Genomic DNA, 12,019 nt, shown 5'->3' with positions numbered 1-12,019 from the left:
ATTGCCATGCGAAGTTTCAAGTTGAAACACATTACGAGATGTGAGTTATGAAAAAGACAAATTCAACCCTGAATAATGACGTTGTTGTTTGGCACTATTCAACGCTGATTTTGACTTTTTCATATCTCACATCTTGTAATGTATTTCAACTTGAAATTTTGCGTGGCAATAAAACATCATCCTCTTAACATCTCTTATATTTTTTTTAAAACTCCAAAACATCTTTGTCTCGTGGTTTTTATCGATTTTCACCATACTGATGCTTTTGGGCTGGCCATACTGATTTTAAAACTCCAAAACGTCGTGCAGATGCTTTTGGGCTGGCCATACTGATGGTATCTTAACCGGTATCATACACTCGGGAATAATAAAAATGCTGATGTGACAGAGAATTAAATAAGAGAGAGAGTTAGAGTAATATAGGTAGATACCATATCATGTTAAGTGCTATGCTATTTGTGTCATGCATAACAATAATTTTTTTTCGAGCCTTAGCTTTATAAAAAGAAGAAAATATTTATAAGAGATTACAAAGCGCTAGATAGGCATCACACGTTGATCCTATCTCAGCCCCCACTCCCACACGAACTAGGCGACTATAAAAATAATACTACTGTCAATGCATGATAATACTCCCACCGTGTGGCCCCAGATACCAAAGCCCAGTCGGCCTGCACACTCCTCTTCCAGTTTTCCTGTCAAAAGTAGAGAAAAAATAAACTCCTCCCCTCGCCGTACCCCTATCCCGATGGCGATCGGCGGCGGCGGCGGAGGCGGGAGCTGGAGCATCCACGGCCGCCCGGACGTCACCTCCCGCTACGATGTCCTCGGACGCGCTGGCTCTGGCGCCTACGCCGACGTCTACCGCGGCCGTCGCCGCTCCGACGGCGCACCGGTTGCCCTCAAGGAGGTCCACGACGCTGTCAGCGCCCAGCGCGAGGCCGACGCCCTCCTCGCCGCCGCCTCTGAGTCCTCCCCTCATGTCATCACGCTCCTCGACCACTTCCCCGGCGGCGACCACGACGACGACGTCCTCGTCCTCGAGTGGCTCCCGCTCGACCTCGCCGCCGTCGTGCGCGAAGGGAGGCGCGCGGGCGGCCTCCCTGCCGGCCAGCTCAAGCGATGGATGCTGCAGGTCATCGAAGGCGTCGCCGCCTGCCACCGCGCCGTCCTCGTGCACCGCGACCTCAAGCCCGGAAACCTGCTCATCTCCGAGGACGGAGTCCTCAAGGTCGCCGACTTTGGTCAGGTTGAAATCCTGATAACGCTTTTCTCAGTTCGACGAATGACTTTCTTTTATGGATTCAGGAGTAGAGAATCGGTTCTCTTTCTGTAGTAGCATGTCAAAACTGTTAGGTTGAATGATTAGTCATGGACGTCGGCCGATAGTCTTTCCTCAAATCGGCACAGGAATAGTGGTAAATGTTGATTTCTTTTTTGTGCTCGGTGGTTATACTATGGGAGCTCCTGCTGCAACATGGCAGTTCTAATGGTCTCCAACTCTCTGGGAATATAACTGGTGAGGAACCATTTTAGTTGCTGCCTGTAGACATGACGAAGGATTTGATTATAGAAGGATAATGTACATGTAGAGCATAGAGCTGTTGTTCTTGAAGTTTCAGATACTGTTGGTGCTAAATGGACCCCAAACTGCATGCCTTTTCTGGACTTTGCAGCTGCTGTGCTCCAACATGGAGGTTAAATATCTTGGAATTAAAATCAGCCTTATAATGGCGAAATTGACAAGTTATAAACAGTTGTTGGTCGGCAGTAAGGTTAAATATCTAGAATTCTATATGATGGGTTAATGTATGGTGAGCTGTCGACTTTAAGGTAGTAGGGGAGATGTAGTTGGTGAATTTGCCTAAATTACATCTTTACACTATCAGACATACTTTGCTCTGTGTAGGAAACTTGGAATTGAAACCATAGATATAGAGCATGGGTTGGGCATCTTATGCCTACAATTTCTTTCATTGATCTTCCTTGGTTTTACATGCATGCAGTTTTATTATTCAAATACTCTACAATTTTGCTGTTCAAGGAAATCTAGTTGAATCAGAAATGTCATTTGTGTTTGTGCAATAAATTTTCTTGTCAGAATTTAGAGATTCTTCAAATGCTAGAGTTAGCTCAAAAGCTGGTGACGTTCATCATGTCAATGAGGAAATTTTTTGGCAGTGTGCTGCAGCATACCAGTATTATGTTCTGCTGTAAATTTTGGACATAACCTGAAGTCATCTTTTCTTCTACATTCTTATGGTGTAGCTTTATATGTTGATGTTATGCTGAGGCATATCTGTATACTGTAACGACCCTTTCAGTTTGTGAGAGTTGCGACGAAGCCATACATTATGACTATTAACTATGCTTTAATGCACACTACCTTGCTTCCTTCTGGGATAGTAAATTATTTTGCATCAGCGTGGCTCCTACCATTAGGTGTAGCATATTGTTGAAATTTCCGTATTTCATTAGGAGTGCTAATATGGATATGGTACTATGAGTGACTGTTGCTGTGGTTTGTAGTTTTGGAATGCAATATGTTCTTTATGGGTTACCATCTTCGATTTCAGCATCTCAGCTGATACATGATCAACATAACTTGCATCAGTTAAACGAGAGCATTGTAAACACTGTTAAGGAATTTTCCTTGAAGTAGCCAATAACTCTATGAAATGTACCCGTGCTATATGCAAAGATCATTGCAAAAGGTTCTTCTTTTACCATTTCCATGTTCATAGGGTTTAGTCTTTCTGTGCTAATTAAGTTAAGTTCTTCATATAATATAATGTTCTGAAATTTTATACTGATTTATATTCACAATTTTAACTACAAGCTTTACGACAAATAAATTATTTTATCATAGCAGTAGCGATCCTCTTGCCAAGGACAGTCATTTCTTGCGAAGGAACACATGAAGCATATATGTGGTCTATCATATAGTTGATCAACTTTGTCTCTTGTGCTTGTCGTATACCTGTACGCTATATACTCTGTACTGCTTTCAGTTGTTTGTATCAGTTGTGTTGCTTTTCACAAATTATTTTGCTCTTTGTTCTTTGGCAGGCCAGGATTCTTCAAGAACAGGCATCTGATGAAACGGAAATTCCTGCTGCTCAGGAGCCAGAGACACTCACTGCAGCCGACTACCTACATGAGATTGACCAACTCCGGGCCAAGTCCACTTATGGAGATGTGGACAGAATGAGCCTTCAGGATGGAAACACCTCCTGTCTTGCCACCTGCAGCACAGCTGACATCGACGATGATCCTTTTAGAGCCTCATATTCGTATGATGCTGAAGAAGACATCGGGGATGAAGAGTCTGGTGCCTTCACTTCTTGTGTTGGAACACGGTGGTTTAGAGCTCCTGAGCTCCTATATGGGTCAACCAGCTACGGCCAAGAGATCGACCTGTGGTCACTAGGATGCATTTTGGCTGAGCTTCTCAGTTTAGAGCCCATATTCCCAGGCCAATCTGATATTGACCAGATTGGTAGAATCATCGGAGTCCTGGGCAATATCACAGAAGAGTCCTTTCCTGGCTGTTCAAATTTACCGGATTACAACAAGATCTTCTTCAGCAAGGTTGAGAAGCCTACGGGCCTCAAAGCATCACTTCCTAACAGATCTGCCTCTGAGGTTAGCATAGTAAAGCGGCTACTTTGCTATGACCCAGCAAAGAGGGCTAGTGCTTCCGACTTGCTGAATGATCCGTACTTCACTGAAGAACCCTTACCCGTACCTACCGAGGCGCTACAAGTCCCAGCATCAAAGGGCGAGGATGACGACAGCTCTGCGGAAGAATGGGGTAATTACAGGGACGGCAATTCGGATTCGGACATTGACGAATTCGGCAGCATGGATGTGACCAAAACCGACAAAGGTTTCAGCATACGCTTTTAGCGATGAAGAAAGATGCCCACGGGAACAATATCTTTGTATTCTCTGTTCGGAACATGTTTTGTGGGGAGTTTTAGTAAGTTGTATCTCATAGACTGTGAGATTATGCACTGCAACCAGCATTCTCCTGGTGGAAAATAAAGTTGTACTAGCTATTGTAGTTCATATTGTATGTCCATGTGTTTGTGTAGGTCTGCCATTTATGGAACGTGAAACATTTGCAAGTCGCCATTTCTGAATAACCTTCATTCGCCTGCTGACACAGATGGGTTCGTCTACAAGCGGATTGTTTGTAAGTTTTATATAAAAAGTGTAAATATCCACAATATAAGATATACAAAATACAGAAATAAATTTTGTGATGAATCTTATGCAACTAATTTGATGTTGTATATAAGTTCAAAAAAAGCTGATGTTGTATACATTGATATTTTTTGGGACTTGGTCAAATTTATGTTCGCCATGAGCGATAAGCTATCTTAAACCAACAATCAACAATAAAAAATGGGAAGAAGTTTTATTTGGGATAAAGTGAGAACTTCAAATAATTTAGAATAAGTAGAGGAATTTGAAATAGAACCCATAGGTTTACCAGACTTGTTGCATGATGAAATGCAGTTTGAGGTAATTATATTGCATCGCTAGGTGGTAACCCTTCGTGAGAGAGGCGAAGGCAGGGGACTGGGAGAAGCCTAGCCCCCACCGTCGCCTACCCCTCTCACCGCCGCTAGGGAGCATCGTCGGCTGCTGGAGGTCCTGATGAAGGGGGAGGGGGGGGGTGACTATTGAAGAGTTGTTGGAGGGTTGTTGTGGACGACGAAGGAGATGAGGGCTCAAGTGGAGGTCTTCATCAAGTGGTGCTCGACGGTGAAGTTGGTGAAGTTGATGGTAGCCAGAAGGATCCAGTGTAGTACTCTTCAATGGCGGCCCTGGCCTAGCTAGGTCATAGGAAAAGAGGATGGTGGGGCACAGGGGCGGATCCAGCCCAGCAGGCCCTCTTTGTATCTGTAGCAGTTGCTACAGTGTTTTGATACAATATACAAAGGATTTGGGCCTCATGCCCTGGCCTGCCCCCTCCCCCCCCCCCCCTGACCCGGGGCCTAGATCCGCCACTGTTGGTGCATCCTCGTGGACAACGACGAGCTCAACCTCATATCCTGATCCGGTGTGTAGTGGCATGGGCATTTTGTTTCTGATGTTTTTCAGAGAGTATGTGTTATGTGTTTGGTTAGGATGGTCAGGCAGCACGGCGCCCCAATGTAAGAATAATGTTCTCCCACCCTATCCCCATTTTGCGAGTATCACCGACAGAGGGCATGTGTAGCTTTATCTCCGCCAGGTCTTCTGGGGTCCGGTCGGTTTAGGTTTGCGACTCTAGATCCGGCTAGCTTTCGTGGTCTTCAGGGTTTCTACATTCTCTAATCGGCGTTTTCTTCTCTAGGCAGTGATTTGCTTCGCAGGTCGCAGGCATCGACGTCTCCTGGTCTGCATCAACGACTTTTTGGCCGCTACTTCTACAACCTCTTCGGTTTAAATTAATTTGCTCCGTGAAGGCGGAGGTCCTGAGGCGACATCGTGCTATGCGCACGGTGAGTCACTAACGGATGCAGGAGGAAGAAGACCTCGACACTCCCACAGTCATGATCCTTTTTAATGTGCGTGTTTGTAAGGACATGCAATATTAGCAAACTCGCAAGCCTAGTCGAGAACACACTGTGGTATTTCATTTCAGTTAATAAAAAGAGCAAACAAAATTGCCAGCCGTCCGATGCCCAAACGGACGGACACGCGCCCGGAAGGCCACGGAGCCTAAATAATCATGTGGCTGCACCTGCAACCCTATCTCAAACTCTCCCCCCGTGCCCCTGATGTCGAGCAGCCTCTTCCTCTGCTCTTCCCAGGTGCGCTATGCCAGCCTCCCGGCACCGCTCCGGCAGCCGGGCCGCCACGCCGCCCGGCTGCCCCCGGCGGCTGCCGCCTTCGTATCTCTTACCCGTCACCGCGCTCCTCCCCTCCACTGGACCGGCTCGGGGGTTCGGATGATTTCTTCTTGCTTCGGTGCGTAGCCCCTTTGCCTTTGCTTGCTCCTTGGATGGGTTTGTTCTTCAGCTCTTAGAAACATTTTTTATGCTGTCGATCCTGAACCATGATGCCTTTCCGTCCAGTTAGTTGCAGATATATTTGCTCTGTATCTATTCGGAGCTCAAATCGATTCAGTTGTTCTTCTTCCTCAGCGCGTTCGATTAGGTTTGTCCCTGATCTTGCTTTGTGATTAAATGCAGTGGTCAAAAGAAGAAGACGCAGAAATGGCATCTACGCTTCTTTGTTTGGCGTTGGAGCTCCTGAGGCTCTGGTCATTGGAGTGGTTGCTTTGCTGGTTTTTGGCCCCAAGGGTCTGGCAGAGGTAACCTTGCTCAGCCTAGGGCTGGCCTTCATTTTATTGTAGTTGTTGTCCACTAAATTGTAAGCAATGGCATCATCTTTTGAGCGCATACATTATCTCAACCTCCAGGATGCACTGCCCTCATCAAATGAGCATATTATCTATTATAGTTTATACAGAGGATTTGGTGATATATCTGCATTTATAGCTTTCTTCAAGAAAAACTATGTAACCATAGCTCTGTCAGCCAATATGTTTTAAAACAAGTTTTCCTTTTTGCGACCAGTGGGAATCATACTTGTCCAATCAGAAATAAAATGGGAATACAGTCCAGTATTTCACACTCGCTAACTTGTTTGCAGGCAGCCAGGAGTTTGGGGAAGACTCTGCGTGCGTTCCAACCGACTATCAGAGAGCTACAGGTTGGCTTGAGATTTACTTGCTGCGAGATGACTGAGGATTCCTTGATGTATAATCTAATTCTCTGCGCTTAGGATGTATCAAGGGATTTCAAGAACACTCTTGAACGAGAAATTGGACTTGATGAGGATCCCCCATCCATGAGTTACAGGCCTCCTCCGCCTATGAATAATAGCCAACAGCCTGCTGTTGACCAAGGTCAGTTATTTCAATCCTTCTGAAGTTCTTTCAACGAAATGCTGCCCAATTTGTTTAAAGCACTCTTCTTCGAACCTATATTATGTTTGAAAATTCAAAATTATGCATGTCAGTCAAGCAACAGAAATACCACCATATGTGTTTCTGATACAGTGATCCCTTGCAGTTGTTGATGCCAAGTTATGTTTGTTCATTACCATTTTTTAGTCAGTTCTTCTTTTGTCATTATTATTTTTGTTAAATACTCGTAACACATAACCAGCGGCCATTAATGTTTTAATGAAGTATCTAGCATTCTCCTTGCTCTTCATCAAGTATACATTTTGCCATGACTCGAGCTTAAGGCCCATACTTTTCAAAGTTGTCTCACCTAGGCTGGTTGCTCTAAATTTTGTCAGAAAATGGTACCATATTTTTCTTAAATCAATTACTTGGCTTAAAAGATGGATTTGCTACAGCCTGCTGAATTTAAGAATCCGTGCCACTGCCTTTTATTGCTTCTGCTTTTAGATGTCAAGCCTGAAACAACCGTGCCTTACACCAGCGAGGAACTCATGAAAGTAACCGAAGAACAGCTGGCTGCATCCGCAATTGCTGCTTGGAATGCACAGCAACCTCCCTCATCTGAACAGCAAGGTCTGTGATTTAATTTTGTAGTTTATTGAACTAGTTAGATGTATGTTTCAATATCGTAAATTGTTCTCAAAGCCAGATACTTTTGTGGGCCGGTTTAACACAATATCCAAACTCAGGGAAACTTTTAAGTGTGTATTTCTAGGCTATAATTACCTTATGATTATTTGGGCTGTAAACCCTGCAAAATAATAATAATCGTGGTGTACATTTTCTTTTCATACTAACCTCGTTATGCTACATCATATTTCAGAAGCAGCAGCAGCAACAACACCTTCTGAAAGTACTGACTCAGCATTATCAGTAGGGAGTGATGGTCCTGGTGCCGTGCCGGAGGAGTCCACCTCAGGTAATGCTGAGAATGCAAAGCCGAGAGATGAGGCATAATACTAAAAACAGAAAGTATGTTGTATGCGGAGTAGAGCAAGGCAAAAGCTTTGGCGTCAATTGGTTGTAGAAAGAATGAAATAGTTTTGGTTTCCACTTGATGAGCTGGGTTGGCCAAGTGATGGGTGATTCGAGGCTTCGACTAGTAGCGGCTTGGTCTGTTGTGGTCTGTAGCATGGAGAGATAGGTAGGTGATGCGAAACCGAGCTGTGCATATCTTGGTCCTCCTCCAATGTCTTGTTTTTGCCACGGCTGTTGTTACATGCTTGTACCATATTTTTGTGATTATGCAAGGTAAGCAGATAGATTTTTGAAGGGATGAGATATCTTTTTTCTTTCTCTCTTTCTCTCTTTCTTTCCATTGTTAGGTGATTGTTGAATGTGTGCATCTAGTCTTGATTGTTTCTGGCTATGGTTTCTCCTGGAAGGCTGGAACACAGGGAACTAAAATACATTACATATAATTGCCTCTCAATTCTTACAGGAATTCAGAATGCAGGAGAATTCATGAGAAGCTGACAAGGTTTTCTTCCTGAAAGATAGGTTAAGAATACCGTCTCATGTTTGCTCTTATGTTGAGGTAATCTTGTAAGGTTGGGTAATTTCAGTTGCTGCTTCTGATAGCTTCTGCTGTCTTCTCTGCCATGGCAGCGATCGTTGGCTCCTAATTTTTTTTAACAATCACCGAGCGCGCGGGGCTATTGTTATGTTAGTTTACACAATGAGAGGAGGTAGTGGTGCAATGACATGGCAGCCTACTAACATGATCCTTTACCTGAAGATCCAAAGAATATAGTCTAAGATGATATTCCTAAGAGTATCGGAAGCCAAGAGGTACTCATTGCCGAAAACACAACCACTGTGGGAGTCCCAAATTTTCCACAAAATGGCGAGGGCGGCGGTATGCTAGATGTTGATGTCGAGGCCGACCAGGGTGAGGGCGTCCAAATGTGGTCGAGGGAGGTGGGGACGGCGAGGTCAAGAAGTAGCCACACAGGTGGAGTGCGTCCTCGCGGTGGTGATCACACCATGGGCAAGATGAGTCGGAGGAGATGGTCTTGTGGAGAAAGTTCGCCTTGGTATTCAACCTGTTATGAAATAGAAGGCAACTAATTATTTTTTTGACTTTGATGGGGGTCATGAGCTCCAAATGTAGCCATGGTTAATGCCAACCTCGGAGCTGAGGGCTAGCTATGAGTAAGTAACCTAGAGAACGAAGTCGCATGGATGAGGAACCTGTTGCCTGAAGCGTCATTTGAGGTAACATCCTACAACAAAGACAAAATAGCAAAGTTCGACAAAAGCAACATAGGTTAGTTGATCTCGCAGGTTAGCGAGTACTCCATTTTGACTAGGGACACTAGTAATGCGCGGGAGGTGGAGTGGAAAAAATATGAGGGAAGGTCGAGGGTAGGGGTTTGGAGATCAGCCAAGAGTCAAGCCAGAGGAAGGTGAAAGTGCCACTATTTCTGGGGACGAAGAGGATTTTTTGTAGGGACGGTTGCTGGTCGGTCACAATTTTCCAAAGGAAGGAGAGGTGGGGTTGGTATTAAAGTTGAGGGAGTATTGTTTGTGGAGCGAGCGAACCAGGGTAGGTCTGAGTTTTGGAGATGATAGGATAGAGGCGAATGCAATTGAAAATGATATGATCATCAGCCATTGTAATCATAGACAAAGCCACAAAGTTAAATTTTCTAGCCCTCGTTTCTGAGGGGGTAGATTTTTAGGATCGAAGGAGTAACCATCCACGATAATTTCTCAAAGGCCGAAGTTGGCACCACAAACATGAGACTCATCAAGGCTTTCCAATGTTCATAATCCTTAGGAGCAAGAGTAGGTGGAGGGCCTATATTAGTAACATGAGTGCCTTATGGAAGTATAGGGTAGTGATGCCTTACTTGAGTGTAGTCTTCGTTATCAACCTCATTACTTACTATGCCAGCAACGTTCAAATGCAACGGTTGATCGACATCGTTTTCTCAAATATGGCAAGCTTCCATTGTAATTCCAAAAATTTCAACTCGTAGTCAGGGTTTCATGTTTGACATCTTCGCTCTGTATAGCGGTGAAGATCAACAACGAGAGAGAGACCTTGCTTTGATACCAATTGAAGGATCAAAGATTCCATAAATGATGGCTAGAAGGAGGGATAGGTGACTACCAAATTAAATTCTTCTCTTAGTTGCTTTTAGTGGGTAGGTGGAAATATAAATTCTGTAGAAATGCAACTAGGTGATACAACCCTATATGACGTGTCACAACAAGCTAGTAAGGTACAACAAGCAACACTCGAGCAAGTATAAAGAACAAATAAAGCTAGGATAAAGAGACAACCAAAAACGATGGAGATGATGCAATCCAAAGTTCACACACTTGAGGTGTGCTAATCTCCGTTGGGGACGGGGGGGGGGGGGGGGGGGTGGACAACGAATGCTCCCATGAGAATGAATGTCTCACCTTCTTCTTGGAGAACCTCAAGCAATGAATGCTTAGATTCTCTTCCACTAGGGATAGATCTTGAGATGAGCTCCAAACCCTCACAAACAAGCCCCATGGCACAACCACACGACTTGGAAGCTCATGTGAAACACCAACCCTTTAGGGTTCCCTACAAACCCAAGGGTAACAATATTTTCTAGGATTTCGTGGGGGAGTCAATGAACTTGAGTTTTGATTGGATGAATTTGTAGATCAAGTGTTTCTCTGGCTCTTTCTAGTATATGGGATGGATTGAGTGGGTAGAGAGGGAGGAATCAGAGTTTTAAGCTATGGATCAATGGAGGAAAGAGAGTATGAGTCGTCCCCTTCCTTTAAAGAAGAAGGGTGGATTTTACAGGTCAACCAATTTTTTGCTAGTTATTGTACTGCATAGAAATGTCAGACTATCTAAGTCAGTATCCGACATCTTCCAATGCTATGGACAAATCCGGATACAATGTCGGACATATATATGCCATACTATTTGACATGCCAGATAATCTGATCCAAGAGGGCAAGTATAAGCCAGATACAAGGTCAGACATAAAGTCAGATAATTTGATTTTGTGTCTAACTTGTATTGCAGCACACAAAGGTGGAAACAACTGGCTCTTTCTCACATATGTGTGGAAGGTATTTGGTATGATTTTTCAAAAGATTCTTACACAAGATCCATATCATATCCTGTCTTTATAGTACAACGTAGCAACCATTTTTACCTATTCGTGGAAAATATTTAGTTTTCACCATACTTTTTTTTACCTATTCGTAGCAACCATGTACCCGTCATTTCCTTTCCTCATTTGCATCCATGTATCAATCAACTACTACCGTAATGCAATATATCACCCTTTCCCCTCTACATGCAAACATGCAATGCACACACATGTACGTGTCTACTACTCTTATATGAAACAAAAGCAACAACGGTATAAATCATAACCTAATCAACAACAGGCACCCTCACGGGTGTGACGTGTCACTGAACTTTTCCCCAGGTTGCATATGTCTAATTTTATCACCATCCCACCCACCTTACCAATGCTCCCACCACACCACTTTATAGTTGAGTTGAAATTACAACCTTGAACTTTACTTTGGTTTAAAATGCCCTCTCAAACTATGAAAATCATTTTAAAAACCATTACCTAGATTGATTGGTTCCATACCTGGCTTTTGCTAACATGGCACCACAACATCTATACACGTCAACTCAGTACACCAAACATCTCAACCAAATATTATCTCTTGACAAAAATACAAAAAACACGCACATATAAATTTGAAAAAAAATCAAGTAAATCATGCATAAATCCATCGAGCATTTTGTTAAAAATTTAGCTTTTATATATGATTTGGGAGAAACTTGTTTTGTTTAGTCTCTATCTCAAATTTGAGTGAAAAAAAATTCAAACTACATGGATTTTTTTAAAAAGAGTCATTGCAAAACATACATACTCAGTGATCATTCTAGTAAAAGTATTGTCTTGTTGACAGAGAGTTTGGGAGAAACATGATTTTTAGTTTCAACCACAAATATTTGGGTTCAAATTCAAACTACATAGAAAATATTAAATTTTCTAATAAATTATAAATAATTTAGTGAGCATTTTG

At 43.4% G+C, this 12,019-nt stretch overlaps 2 protein-coding genes across 2 annotated transcripts; both read left to right on the top strand.

The window, feature by feature from the left end:
• Positions 1-640: 640 nt before the first annotated feature.
• Positions 641-4,071, top strand: CAK1AT (CDK-activating kinase 1AT). The gene is made up of 2 exons (XM_048683864.2): positions 641-1,249; positions 3,070-4,071. Exons 1-2 carry the CDS (start codon positions 749-751, stop codon positions 3,907-3,909), a joined length of 1,341 nt encoding a protein of 446 aa, XP_048539821.2. The 5' UTR covers positions 641-748; the 3' UTR covers positions 3,910-4,071.
• A 1,642-nt stretch (positions 4,072-5,713) lies between these two features.
• Positions 5,714-8,246, top strand: HCF106 (Bacterial sec-independent translocation protein mttA/Hcf106). The gene is made up of 6 exons (XM_087536487.1): positions 5,714-5,964; positions 6,189-6,310; positions 6,652-6,711; positions 6,784-6,907; positions 7,418-7,543; positions 7,794-8,246. The coding sequence occupies exons 1-6, from the start codon at positions 5,775-5,777 to the stop codon at positions 7,925-7,927; spliced, it is 756 nt and encodes a 251-aa protein (XP_087392613.1). The 5' UTR covers positions 5,714-5,774; the 3' UTR covers positions 7,928-8,246.
• The last annotated feature ends 3,773 nt before the right edge of the window (positions 8,247-12,019 follow it).

This window comes from Triticum urartu, chromosome 7A (genome assembly GCF_056163025.1).
Source record: "Triticum urartu cultivar PI428250 chromosome 7A, HENAU_Tu73, whole genome shotgun sequence".
NCBI lineage: Eukaryota > Viridiplantae > Streptophyta > Magnoliopsida > Poales > Poaceae > Triticum > Triticum urartu.
This window is presented reverse-complemented; position numbering and strand designations above follow the sequence as displayed.